Source organism: Ostrinia nubilalis, chromosome 29 (assembly GCF_963855985.1).
Source record: "Ostrinia nubilalis chromosome 29, ilOstNubi1.1, whole genome shotgun sequence".
Classification (NCBI taxonomy): domain Eukaryota; kingdom Metazoa; phylum Arthropoda; class Insecta; order Lepidoptera; family Crambidae; genus Ostrinia; species Ostrinia nubilalis.
The window spans coordinates 7,643,717-7,657,766 of NC_087116.1; the positions used below are offsets into that span (position 1 = coordinate 7,643,717).

At 39.9% G+C, this 14,050-nt stretch overlaps 1 protein-coding gene and 1 pseudogene across 1 annotated transcript; both read left to right on the forward strand.

The window, feature by feature from the left end:
- The window catches only part of LOC135085810 (putative fatty acyl-CoA reductase CG5065), a 94,350-nt pseudogene extending 88,818 nt beyond the window's left edge, over positions 1-5,532 (forward strand).
- Positions 5,533-6,375: 843 nt separating this feature from the next.
- On the forward strand, positions 6,376-13,503 carry LOC135085806 (adenosine 5'-monophosphoramidase HINT1-like). Its single transcript, XM_063980614.1, has 2 exons — positions 6,376-6,772; positions 11,212-13,503. Exons 1-2 carry the CDS (start codon positions 6,443-6,445, stop codon positions 11,371-11,373), a joined length of 492 nt encoding a protein of 163 aa, XP_063836684.1. The 5' UTR covers positions 6,376-6,442; the 3' UTR covers positions 11,374-13,503.
- Positions 13,504-14,050: the final 547 nt, after the last annotated feature.

Sequence of the window (14,050 nt, forward strand, 5' to 3'; positions counted from 1 at the left end):
GAGTTGCAGCGGTGGGAACGAGAGGTGGAAATAGTCCCATTATTACCACTGCATACTTAGCTCCCACGAAGCTGTGTACGTGAATCTACCTGCGCCGCTGGAACTGCTGGCTCTAGGGACCATGCCTGAGAATCTGATGGCTAGCGTCACTAGGAAGTAAGATCTATTACCAGTGCATAGCTGCCACAACACAATGCTGTGCGCGTGTAAAGTCCGGTCGCCGAGCACGTAGAATCCCAAGCTACCGCACACTCACTGCGGCCGTCCGTCGCAAAGTCACGACAGCAATATAATGGGGGCTCACCAGTTAGCGCCACTGTGCGCGAGACAGTGGCACCAACTGGTGAGCGCTAAAGTGATAGGAGGACTATTGGATTTGCACTCATCAAGATGGTGCCACTGTAGAGTAAGGTCCTGTCAATCGCCAGGGGTATTAACTGTTAAGTATAAAAACGATAGCCCTCATTACGCGCGAGCTTGGGGTCATTGGACGAAATTCTACGTGCTCGGCGACCGGACTTTAGCATTGAACAACTGCTGGCTCTGACGGGGGCCACGCAGGCTAAAAGCTTCTTCGCTGTCGATAAAAATAATTGAGTACCTAGGTACCTATTGAGAACGCCCACATACAGCAATGAAAGTGTTCTCTCTCCTGCAGGTACATCCACCCGAAGCCCAACACGTACACCTTCACGAAGGCGATCGCGGAGGTGGCGGTGCAGCAGCATAATAGCAGCTACCCGCGCGCCATCTTCCGGCCCACCATCGGTGAGTATACTAGTGTAGTGATAGAGGCCGCTTGTATTAGGAGTGGGTTTACTACAATAGACCATTGCAGCAGGCGGGGAATCTTCCCTTTAGAAATAGGTACTTAGACTATTTTCAGAATAAAGGGACATTGTTACAGTCATGTTACAACCATGTCATAGCAATCCTGTAAATTAAAATGAAATTTATTCGTAATTTTGTGGCATCTCGCTGACCAATGACTGCATGCTCGTACATACCGAGAAACCCTGCCCAAAAAATCAAATTCCCTGAATCTGCCTACCAAGTTGAATACATGTTTTACTTTTGAAATCGTTTCGCTTCGGCGTCTTTTTGGTGTAGGTACTTATAGATCGTTTCATCCACGAAGACGCGCCCCACCATTCTTCCGCTAATGTTTGAGTGTTATCGGTACCCGTAAAATTATCAATGAGTGCACTGCACACGCATACTACAATAATGACGCTCGGATTGCTCGGATCAAACTCCCCACACCCCGCGCTTCCCTCGACAAAAAATTGGTGGGGCGCGTGAATGAAACGATCTATACTTCGCTCCATGGAGTGAATTCGGCTAGGTGTTTGTACATAAGGGAACCACATTTTACCACTGTCACGTATAAAACCTTTGTTCCAGTGGTGTCAGCGCTCCGTACTCCCTTCCCAGGCTGGGTAGAGAACCTGAACGGTCCCACAGGAGTGATAGCGGGCGTGGGCAAAGGCCTGCTGCACTTCTTCTCGTGCCGGAGGGACGCGCGCGCAGACATGATCCCGGTGGACATCGTCATCGACGCGCTGCTGGCGGTGGGCTGGGAGACTGCCCTCGACAGGCGAGTGGCTTCATGGATTCAAACTAGCCCCGTCTCATCTCCAACTTCCTGCCCCGTACAACCAAACTGTGGAATGGACTGTCGTCTGCGGTGTTTCCGGACGGATACGACCTGCAAGCTTTCAAGAGGAGAGCGTATCTTTATCTTAAAGGCCGGCAACGCACCTGTAACGCCCCTGGGTCTGCGGGTGTCTATGGGCGACGGTAATCACTTACCATCAGGTGATCCGTCTGCTCGTTTGCCTCCTATCACATAAAAAAAAAAAAAAAAAAAACTTTTGCAGGAATCAGTGGCGTAACTATAGGGTGGCAGGGCTGGCAAAATGCCACGGACCCCCGACCAAGGGGGCCCCAGCCCAAGTCCCTAATTGCACTCCCTCTCGCGCTACTTTAGGGCGATGGACCCGGGGTCCTAAAAATCCCTAGAATTTCCTACAGGCCTCGGATGGTATAGTTACGCCGCTGATAGGAGTTGCAGCGGTGGAAACGAGAGAAGGAATAGTCCCGTACCTAACAGATGCCACGCGGGCGTTGACAGCAGTGCACTGATTTCGACGCATTGAGTGCGACACGCGCCTTGCGATGACTCTGAGTCGCTGAGCCATAGGAAAGTAAGTGTCTAGACGTCATGTGCATTAATTCAACGCCTATTGGGGGTGTCAAAATCGTCCAGCGTCTGCGCATGGAAGCGCTCTCTCAAGCAGCTCGCGAACATATCCACGCGAACCGTGCATTTTGTGTTCGTCGTGGGAGTGTAATATCTTGCTCGCGAACCACGGGTTGGGGAGGGAGGGACTGCTGTTCATAGGTGAGCTTGTGGTAGACGAGGATCTTTGTGAGCTTGAAGCAGGTCAAGTCGCCTGAGTAGAACCACAGAAGACCAAAGCAAATGGTAAGTAAGATGCGCCTAAACTACGCGCCTCGATCAGCGCAGGACATTGAAATGCTCTCTTTAGCAGCTCGCGAACATATCCAGAAGTGTCTTTAAGATACACACGAAATGTAGGTACTACAGTCTTGGTAGGTACTATTACTTATTCTGTGCTACGGTTTGTGTCATTGTCCCCAAAGCTGCATCCACACCGGTCACATGGACTCGTGAGGCACGCTTGATATTATTCTGCTCACCTTGCTCTTGATTGAGCAGGATAGACAATTCTTTTTCTTCTTAGCACTGGCCCATTTACGAATATTGTCCCGAAGCAGTAGTACGGTTAATACTGGGACGTGTAAAAGTGATGTGCAAAAATAAAAATAAAATGAATTTTATGATATATCGTGGACCGTGGACGCAGCATAAGACGCATGCGTTCCACACGATTCTTTCTGCGAGTTGGCACATCTTTGCAATGTTAACAATAATGCCGTCTGTCCATCAGGTCCTCCGAGGTCCGCGTGTACAACTGTAGTTCATACAACAACCCGACGACGTGGCGCACCTTCGAGGCGGCGCTGAGCCGCTACATACGCGAGCACCCAATGGACCAGGTCTTCTGGTACCCCTACGGGAGTATCGTGGAGAATGGGTGAGTTAGTTGGCGTGCATAGGCCAATGACAGGGCGCGCGTCCTGTCATTGGTCGCCCGTCCTGTCATTAGTCGCTCGTCCTGTCATTGGTCGTTTGTCCTGTTATAGATGACCCACGCTGAACTGTCCCACTAAACTCAATGACAGGGGGGCGCTACCATCGTTCAACAACTGTATGGCTTTCAACATGGCAAAAATCGGAACCAGCGATCCGGTGGCGCCCCGCTGTCAATGTCATGGATAGGACAGTTCAGTATATTGGAACTATATTTGGTCGAGCGTCCTGACATTGGTCGCACGTCCTGTCATTGGTCGCGCGTGCTGTCATTGGTCGCGCGTCCTGTCGTTGGTCGCGCATCCCGTCATTGGTCGTGTGTCCTGTCATTGGTCGCGCGTCCCGTCATTGGTCGCGTGTACTATCATTGGTCGCGCGTCCCGTCATTGGTCGCGTGTCCTGTCATTGGTCGCGCGTCCCGTCATTCATTGGTCGCGTGTCCTGTCATTGGTCGCGCGTCCCGTCATTGGTCGCGTGTCCTGTCATTGGTCGCGCGTCCTTACATTGGCCTATTTACCACAAAACACATTATATGGCGTCACTCTAGTCAGCGGTAAAACGATAGCCCAAATGTTTTTGGTGGGGTAAGTTAGTATTTCATGTTGTTTTTTGATTACGTTATTTTTTGTTTTCAGAGTTGCACAAAAATGTTTGGAGTTGTTACTTCAAACGATGCCACTTCATTTGGCTGATTATTGTTCCCGCATTTTTGGCATAAAAACGAAGTAAGTTAAAGATAATTTAATTGATATGCGATAAGTTATTTGATGTGCAAATTTTATTTTAATATTCTATAAAATCTCCAATTTATGACTGCTGAAAATACTATTGATGCGTGTAAAGGAACTGCAAATGTCTGAGTTGCTAGATTTTTTAAAATCTACCAGATTAGTAGTTTTTGTCATATAATTAGCTAGTGTAAAATATCGTTTACTTAAATATTTTTTTATTTATTTCAGACTCAGTTTTATAATGGTCAGCAATCGCTTGCAAGCAATGAACACAGTACTCCAATTCTTCTCACAGAGAGAATGGAAATTCATTACTAATAACATGGAGCGGCTACGACAGCGGCTGACGCCTGCCGATGCTGCTATTTTTAACCTCGACGTTAAAACTATCAAGTAAGCCATAATTATCATCATTGCTAGAACTTACACATCACTAGATATTGTAAAACAAAGTCGCTTTCCTGTCTGTCTGTCCCTATGTATGCTTAAATCTTTAAAACTACGCAACGGATTTTAATACGATTTTTTAATGAATAGTAATTTAAGTGGAAGGTATTTAAGTATATATAATTAATTAATTTGTACCTGCGCGAAGCAGGGGCGAGTCGCTAGTTGGCAATAAAATATTTTTTGAAAGAATTTATCAGCAGCCAAGTTCTGTGTTGACTATGTTACATTTTGAGCTTTGCAACTGTAAGGGTGATAAAACTAATATATTTTGTTTGTTTTTTAAATAGCTGGGAAGAACTGTGCGCCAACTTCATAAAGGGAACCAAGAAATACATATTCAAAGAGAAAGACGAAAACATTCCAGAGGCCAAGAAACATCTGCAGAGGTAAATATGAATGAACGTCGAAATAAAACTTATACACCACTAAATTTTTATCACCGAAAAAAAAAATTCTGGGTAATGAGTTATTGATACTGATCCTATTTATGCAAAAAAAAGTTAAATAGAGTTACTCGAAATTTCATCCTAAAATTGGTAATTTATGGACACACGCGTCGTTAGCACTATTTACGTAAGCTAATGTAACACATTAGAACTCAAAATGGTCTAAGTTAGCTAAGTATGTAATAATAACATTGGAAGCGTGGTCGAGGCGTGAGCGAGACAGACAGATCGGGGCAATGTGCGAGCGCGTACGACTACTCTAGCGAGCAGCGGAGTGACAAAGCTGTGACGCGTAAAATACGGACCAAAGAAAATTTAATAAAAAAAATAACTTTATGAAAAACATTTTTTTTTCTTTTGCTTTAAAATTTTCACACGTTTCTACATAACCTGTTCAAAAAATTTCGGTGATAAAAATGTAGTGGTGAATAAGTTATTCCTCTTATGTCTGTGTCGTTCGTATATTTTGTGTACCTTGAATTTATATTGGTCAGTCAACATTATTTATGTAATGTGATCTAGATTATAGTTTTTTTAATATTTTTTAAATAAAAAAAACTTTCATTGTTGTTTCAGAATGAAACTACTACACCATGGTGTAATTTTCTTCACTTTAACCCTGCTTCTACGACTCACCTTTAAAAATGCATTAATCTACGAATTCGTCCGCGGCGTTGTCCGATTTATGTTTACTTTGTACTGTTACATGACAGCTAAAGTTAAGGCATCATGAAAGGAAGATCTTAGCCACAATAACTATAATTTCAGTGATTGAATATTCTTTGTGAAATGATTGAAGAAATTAGCTACTTAATCATGTTAATAATAAAATTGGAGTCAGTTATTAAATAAAATTAGATATTGCCAAAAAAAAACTGGTGCTGTAAAAGACGTAATATTTTGTAATTTATTTATGTCAGTTTTATTTAACAGGTAAAATTTTAATTAAAGCATCAAAGACTTTTGAAAGGATGTTTGTTTAGTGTTATGTATCTAAGTTGTTATAAGTAATTTAATGTTATAGTTTTTATAATATTGTGATTGCTCATCGTTTTAATGTTACTCAAAAAAGTTAAGTCTGTTCGTGAATTTGTATCAAATAAAACGTACAAGTTGTACTTTATGTCTTTTTTGAGGCACCCTATGTTGACATGGTGAATGGTGATATTAGTTTTAATGGTATTTTATAAGTGCAATATTTTTTATATAAAATGATTCAACCATTTGTTTTGTTTTTAAATTTTATCCCTCATACACTAAGTAAATTGTTTCGTCAAATGAATGATTATGAATTGGTAACGCACAAAAGTAAAGTTTATTAGACATTTAACATGGATTCAAAATTAATTACTTAATTTTAAAAAAATCTACACCTATTAAAAAATCTGAATAATTATCAGCAAAAAATGTTTCTATTTTTTTTGTGTGCCAAATTAATATTAATTCAATATAAAATGCGGCCCTGTTCGATTTTGTATTTTCAATAAAAAACCGGATGTTCGTTAAGTAGTAATTCCAAGATAAAGTGGCAACACTGAAACTAAATGTCAAAATCGAATTCGAAATTCCACAAACGTCAATGTCAAAACAAAAGGTCAACATTCCAAACGATGTGAGGTCGAAAAATTTTGCGCAAAATGTTTAACAAAGTGCTCCAACGCGCTCTCAAGTTCCGGCTGAAGAAGAGCTATCCCACAAACATTTATGACTTGTCTCGGGGCTCCGCCATTGCGGTTAAGAGGCCGTACAGCGACGAGGTGCGTCGCGCTCAAGCCCAGAGCATCGCGACGCCCGGCCCGACGATATTTGACAAGATCATTTCCAAGGAAATAAAGGCGGATATCATTTACGAAGATGAGTTCTGCCTGGCTTTCAACGATATCTCGCCTCAGGCTCCTGTACATTTCCTGGTTATACCTAAAAGGCGAATTGCTAGGCTTCAAGACTCAGTGGATTCCGATAAGGAGGTATGTACTAGAAACCACGTAGTTTTATAGCTATTTGTTGTTAAAATTCTAGAATGTGCCTTTCTTAAGTAAAATAAGAGAATAGGTTTCTAATTGTTTGTGATAACCTAAGATGTTTTTTTGTACACTACCCTCAAGGATAACAAGTTTTGTCCATAGAAATTTTAGCATGTTGAATTCTTAGTTTTTTTTGGGCAGCTACAGTAATAAGCATAGTAGTGTTAGCTTTTCTTATTTAATTAATACAACCTGAGACAAACATGATATCATAATATTTAAAGTAAGCAAGTAGGCTTTTTAAAAGCACTTTTTCACGTCCTAGTATTAACCCTACCACTGCTTCAGGACAATAAATGGGCCAGTGCTGAGAAGAAATGAAAATTTAGTACCCGTCTCTAGAAACATTCCATTTGCTCTAGTCAGTTTGTTGTTATTTTATTTTCTACTAGCTTTCCGCCCGCGGCTTCGCCCGCGTGGAATTTTGTCTGTCACAGAAAAACTTTATCGCGCGCGTCCCTGTTTCAAAAACCGGGATAAAAACTATCCTATGTTCTTTCCCGGGACTCAAACTATCTCTATGCCAAATTTCATCAAAATCGGTTGCGAGGTTTAAGCGGGAAAGCGTAACAGACAGACAGACAGAGTTACTTTCGCATTTATAATATTAGTTGGGATAGTCTTGAGCTGAACTACAGTAATGTCCGTAAATGAGAAAATCTGTCATGATGGTGTGATAAAAATTTTGTGACATGAACTTATTAGATTGTCTTTTTTTGCATACTGAAATTTTAGCTAAACAGATATCCTTTATAGCCTAGGTCATTTAAGTGCCTATTTCATTTTGATGATGATGATTTATTTTATTTTTCAGCTAATTGAAAATTTATTAATTTTTTCGCACTTATCTGAAATATATAAAAAAACAACTTTACAAGGTGGAAATTATTTGAATGTATCTTGTAATTGTTCATGAAATTCGTTTTTTCAGCTATTAGTTTGCGAAAAAAAGTTTAGTATTATTTGCAAAACTATAATATTGTATTTTTCTATTATAGCTAATGTACAGAATTGCATTAGTTTTCACAACATTAATTAACCGCAATACTCATAGTTCTCGGGTATCTTTTAAGACTGCTATCAAGTTATTTGTCACAATCATAAAGATAAGCATCAGCTGTGCATTCCATTGAGCTACGTAGTACTACACACACCGGCAGATTTAGAGGAACGGAAAAAAAAGCATCAATATCATCATTATTTTAGGAAAAAAATGCCTAATTATGACATTATTTTTTAATTTAATTCTAAATATGAAAAAAATAATTGCCAACAGTATATTTTTTTAATTATTTTGTTTAAATTACCCCATCAACAGTTTCGTTGAGTGTTTTGAATTGAATGAAGCTTTTGCTAATTTGAATTTCTTTTACGTGAAAGATGTTTTTTTTCTGAGAATTTTGTTGTGTAAGCATTCAGTTACTTATAAGGGTTTATTATGCCCAGCTTAGCACCGTCAGAAATCATTAAGGCAGATGAAATGAGAAGTAACGGCCATGCATACAAATCGGCTGCCGTAAGACGTCGTTGATCAGTATCGACCACCCATGGCAGTAACCAACGGTACAGATTGATCATTTCTGTCGTTAGGAGGAGGGTTCAAGTCAGAAAAAGGCGTACTTCGCGACGGGATGACCGTTTTTTACAACTTCGAGTTTTCAGAAAGTCGCGGTTACCTGCTGTTCAAGCCAGAAATAACCTTAAAGACACTCGAGGAGTAAGAGTGACTGAGCCCACAGTTCACAGGAGATTTACTGAAGTTGGTATAGGGTCGTGCATACCCGAGAAAGCTCCAACTTGTGACACAGCACCGAAAAAACATATTGAACTTTTCACGTGAATATCGTGATTGGGTCTTGAACGACTGGAGGCATGATCTCTTCACTTATGAGTGCAGAGTTCTCTTAAACCAGATCGATGGAAGATAGCGAATATGGAGACACAAAGAGAACGTAACATTTAGTCTTCATTTTGAAAATATCGTGATTTATGGAGGTAGCTTAATTCTGGTGTGGGGAAGGATTTGTTTGGGAGCTCGCACGGAGTTAGTGGTGGGTGATGGAGGAAATACGACTTCTGAATGGTACACTAGGAACATTTTAGAAGAACATGATGTGCCATTTACTCCATTTATTGTGGACTCCTTTAGTTTAATTCACGATAATGTTCGTTTTCACAGTGCTCGCTCAGTACAGGCACATCTAAACCATTTGGATATACCCATGATGCAGTGGCTGGCAAGATCCCTAGACAAGAATCCTATAGAGCATGTCTTGGACTTTCTTAAAAGATTTGTTAAATTCAGAATACCACCGGTGGTGTTGAGAAACGCGTTACTAGAGGAATGGCAGACATTGCCCCAAAATACCCTTCATAACATTAACTGCAGCATGCTCAGATGAATGGAAACCATCATCAGAGCAAGAGGGGGAAATACCCATCATTAATTAATTCATTTGGTTAGTGATAAGCTACCCTAATTTTTAATCTGGCCACAATTTCTAATTTTTGTTCAAAACTGAAAAATTGAAATTTCGTTTCGATGATTTTTTATTAAATAAAAACGACTAAATATTTAAAAAATCTATGTTATTTTATTTTATTTTAATTATCTCTTTATTTTGTATAATAAATATTTCATAGATCAGTAGTAATTTTCCTTATTTTCATACTTTTTTTTGCGTTCCGCTAAATCTGCCGGTGTGTGTATTATCTATTTCATTGTCTATAAAGTACGTAAATATTGTATGACAAATAAATCTATATTACTACTAGCGGCCGCCCGCGACTTCGTACGCGTGGATCCCGTTTTGCCCCCTTAGGGGTTTTGTAAAATCCCATCTTAGTAAGCTTAAAGAAATTCCCACCTCTCGTTCCCACCACTGCAACTCCTGTGTAGCCAGGATCTACAGCTTGACCGCCATAAAAACCCAACCAATGAATCTTAGTAAGCTTAGCACTTGTAGTTTCCAAGATTTCGTGATGAGTCAGTCAGTGCCCTATTGTTTTATAGATATAGATAAATGGGAAAGTATCTGTCTGTTTCTTACCTAATCATTGCACCAATTTTGGTAAGATATGGATTGGATCTTGGGTTTGAGGAATCAATTATTTCTTACTAGTTTTTTCTCGTGTCTTCTCTCGCGTGAATATTTGTCTGGCACAGACGCATACCCATTTCAAATACCTAAACCTTCCTCATAATAACCCTCCTTCTGGCGCAGTCGGGTAAATACTCGTTTCTATTGCGAAAATCGCGTGAAAATCTGTTCAGTAGTTTTTTCGAAAAGACTGACAGATGATTTTGTTTTTAGTAGGTTGTAGGCCCGCTTTTAGGACACTCCTACACGTCCCAAATATAAGTTCCCTGTGGGTCTAGAAAAAGTGTACATTATAATCGCAAACCAGTCGAAAAGTGGTCGAAAGGTCTTTTTTTGTTTTCGATTTTTGATTCGATCAAAAAGTGCATTTTGTCTAGGGTAGGTTTTTATTTTCTTAATTGGTTACCAGATTTTTCCATTAAGCCTTGTCTAAACTGCATTACTTACGCCCCTTTCTAGTAAAATCCATTATCTCAGCTAATGAGTGATAGTCTCCCGGCCGTTATCTGTGAGTTAACTGAAAGGCACGCGATAAAGGTGATTACTGCTGATAACGCGATTGCCGGGCGAGGCGTGGTGTTTAAAAACTCATTTTTATCCGACTGTGGATGTGTGGGTCATGTTTTTATGAAACTGGCTAAGTGCGAGTTAGTAGATAATGGTTTCCTTGAAATCAGGTAGTTCTAGCTAGCATACACCCATGGTGTGGACGATTAAACTACTTATTTGTTCAAGACCCATGGTTGTTTACGTGCATATTTTGTTTCATGATGTTACGAAAGGGTTGCTTGCTACACAATGGACAAGTTTCTAATTTTTTTCTTTAAATAAATCTTGAAAATATAAGTACAACAAATATTTGCGCCATTTTGATTGCTTATTTGTAGAGATATTTTCATGATTCTTTCACAATTATTTATTAGTTTTACTTATATTTTCAAGTTTTATTAAAAGAATCTTGTCCATATTTTTGGACTAAATAAATATCATTTTCATTTTCAAAAATATCATTTTCATTTTCATTATGTGGAACGAAAAAGTCGACCGGCATAAGCTATTGTCCCCAATAATCATTAACCACCTGGCTTTCCCGATTAAGGCTGCGTTTCCACCAGAGATGTGCGAGGATGCGTAGCGAGGGATGTGTTTGTAAAGAATCAATAGAATCGCTTCATTTACTTAGGCGTGTTAAATGAAGCGATTGTCTCTTGTGGAAACGTAGCCTAATGCCAACCCGCTTATAGTGTTATGACCCTAAAAGCTCTTTTCTCTCGTTTCCAGCTGCTCGGGCACCTGATGCTAGTAGCTCGTTCTTTAGGATGCGCACGCGCCCCGTCCGGCTGGCGTTTGGTCATCAACAATGGCCGTGACGGCGCGCAGTCGGTCTACCATTTGCACCTGCATGTCCTGGGAGGAAGGCAGATGGGCTGGCCACCAGGGTAAGATCGGTGTTGCCAGTGATGAAAACGCGAGGTGAATGGTAGTTTTTGGTTTGGCAGAAATATTCAGTGGACTGAGTGTGAGTTTACATCACTAGTGAGCGCGTTTAAAAATTGTATGAAAATTTTAGTTTTTGATAGTTTCCCGCTAGGGGCGCTGTACAATCGGTCATACATTTAATGTCATTTTTTGACGCACTTACTAGTGAGCACGTTTGAAAAAAACTCAAACTCAGCCCTCTTTAAGGGATCTTTGAAATTAAGTCCACAAAAAATTAATAGTAACAGATAAAAAGTTATTCAATTTTGAAATAACCCTTTTTGGATCCTCAGTAGGTTAAATACGGCCTTGGGTAAGTTCCGTGTTGCCATCAATGAAAATGCACAATGTAAATGGTACTTTTTGATTTGGCAGAAATATTCAGTGTCTAAGGGCTCTTTAAAATTACTTTTTGGCCCCGCAATCGGGCCCTTGTCTCAAATAAAGAGTTCTTTCGTTTTGCCACCATTTATTTTGACTATAAAAAGGCCCCTAGGGTCCCCAGTAGGCTGAAGACGCCCCTGGGTAAGAGTCCAGTGTTGCCAGCAGCGAAAATGTAAATTTTAATGGTAGTTTTTTAATTTGGCAAACATATTCAGTGTTTAGTGCTCTTTCAAATACGTCTGAGCGCTTGTAAAACCGCACACTTTTGATAATGCTGGCAACACTGTTCATAAATTAATGTCAAATTACTGAATAAATTCTAAATTGTTAAATGACCTCTTTTTTTTGTAAAAAGTTCCGTCATTTTATTTATTTCTGAAAATGTAAGTGCCTTTTAAATTACATTATTTATTAAAATTAATGTACATTAAGCTACTAACCAAATTATGTACAAACATAGTTTTGTATAGTCGTAGGCACAACAGTGTCATGGGCCAAGTTCAACTAAAGTCCCAAAAGCTCAATTTTTTACTAAAGAATATCGTGTCATAATAAAAAATAACGCCATAGTTAGCTTGTAGTGCAATATATTGGCCAAATTAGTTTTGTAAGTTTACTAAAAATTGTTTTAAATATAAATACAATTTGAATTGGGTGGTATTTTGTATTGGGTTCACAGAAAACACGGTGGTCAATTCCGTATTATGTATACAGCGTAGGGCGTGCCACTTCAGTGGATTGATTACATACAATCCGGTTGAGTTAACTGCGAACCTGCCAGCCGTGACGTCACGTCATCAGGTCTGACGCAGAATGTGCACTTCGCGAAATGCGCACTTTTCCAGATTAATATTATACAAACAAACTCTTCAGCCTTTACATTTGTATAAAAAAGTGCGTATTTTTTGAAGTGCTCATTTTGCGAAGTGCACATTCTGCGTCAGACCCGTCACATCGACGCTCCGGTACGCACAGGGCGAACGCGGGGTGGTGTAGGGGTTAGTGGGAGGGAGAGTCGTATTCCAACGAAGTGCGCAGTTAGCTTGATCGGGTTGTACGTATAGACTAAGAGCTAGTGAACGCCTGACCTACGTCATTTTATAAAGGCTGAAAGTTTGTCAGCGTATGCTCCCAACATAGGTTAGAATGTTGGTGGATCATAAAGTTTGGGTCATCGAGGCTTTGGCAGCTATCCTAAAAAAACTGTCTGGCAAGGAGTTGGAACTGTCAAATCGTTGCCAAAGCCACGATGACCCAAACTTCATGATTCACCAACATTCTATCCTATATCGGCTCGTGGTGAAAGTTATTCTTGTGCAATGAAGACGTAAATTTCAATTTTATTCTGTGAAAAGGGCGAATGATATTATTACTGTTTTTCTCTATTTTGAGAAGAATACGTTTGCACGAGAATTTTCCTTCACGCCACGCTGCAAGTCTATTGAACAGTGGACGTCCTATGCATGTCAAAAAAGCTGGAATTTGTTTACAAGAAGTAATGCCACAGTTTGGAGCTCATGAATACTGGAGTGGTTTTATGATATTTACAACAATGGAAGTTAAAATCCAAAGTTTGTTTTTCATGCATAACAAAGCAGGTATTTGACCGCAATCGCACCTGGTGTTAAGTGAGATGTTGTCTAGGATGTTACATATCTGCCCTGTAAGTGCCTATTCACTCTCGCCTTGAAGTTTTGTACAAAATTTTACAATGAGGATCATTTCGATTTTTAGCTGTGAATGCAGATTTATAGGGCTAAGAAATCCTTAATACACAGTGCAAAAATTTTTGTTCTACGACAAAAATTGACGAAGTTATGGCCAAATTACTAAAAAAGTTCACTGATCGCCCGGCGCGGGGACGATGACGTCATTATATCCGATCCGAACGCTGCCGGCGTACTGCGTGGATAGAAAATATTTTTTTCTAGCCAAATTATCAGTTTTAGATAAAAACTTGTAATGACATTTATTCATCAGAATAAAGTAAGCTATCGATAGGTAATTTTTTAAAATGGAAATTGTGAAAAATAACGCAAAAAATCCATACGCTCATACGATTCAATGGCACGCAGAGACGCGATTGGGGTCTCCGCGGTGGTATATTTGGCGATTTATTCAAATAAAGTGTACATAAGTGTTGTTAGAGTCATATCTTCTTCCAAGTAAAATGTAAAAATGTATAAGTATTAATTTATTTACTTCTAACAATAAGGTATAGCTGAGGCAGATACACTCTGCCTAGGCTACAAGACAT

Excerpts from the sequence above, each read along its gene's own strand:
- LOC135085806 (XM_063980614.1), top strand. The coding sequence starts at position 6,443 with ATGTTTAACAAAGTGCTCCAACGCGCTCTCAAGTTCCGGCTGAAGAAG. Across the intron at positions 6,773-11,211 it reads CAGTGGATTCCGATAAGGAG|CTGCTCGGGCACCTGATGCT; the intron begins GTATGTACTAGA and ends TCTCGTTTCCAG.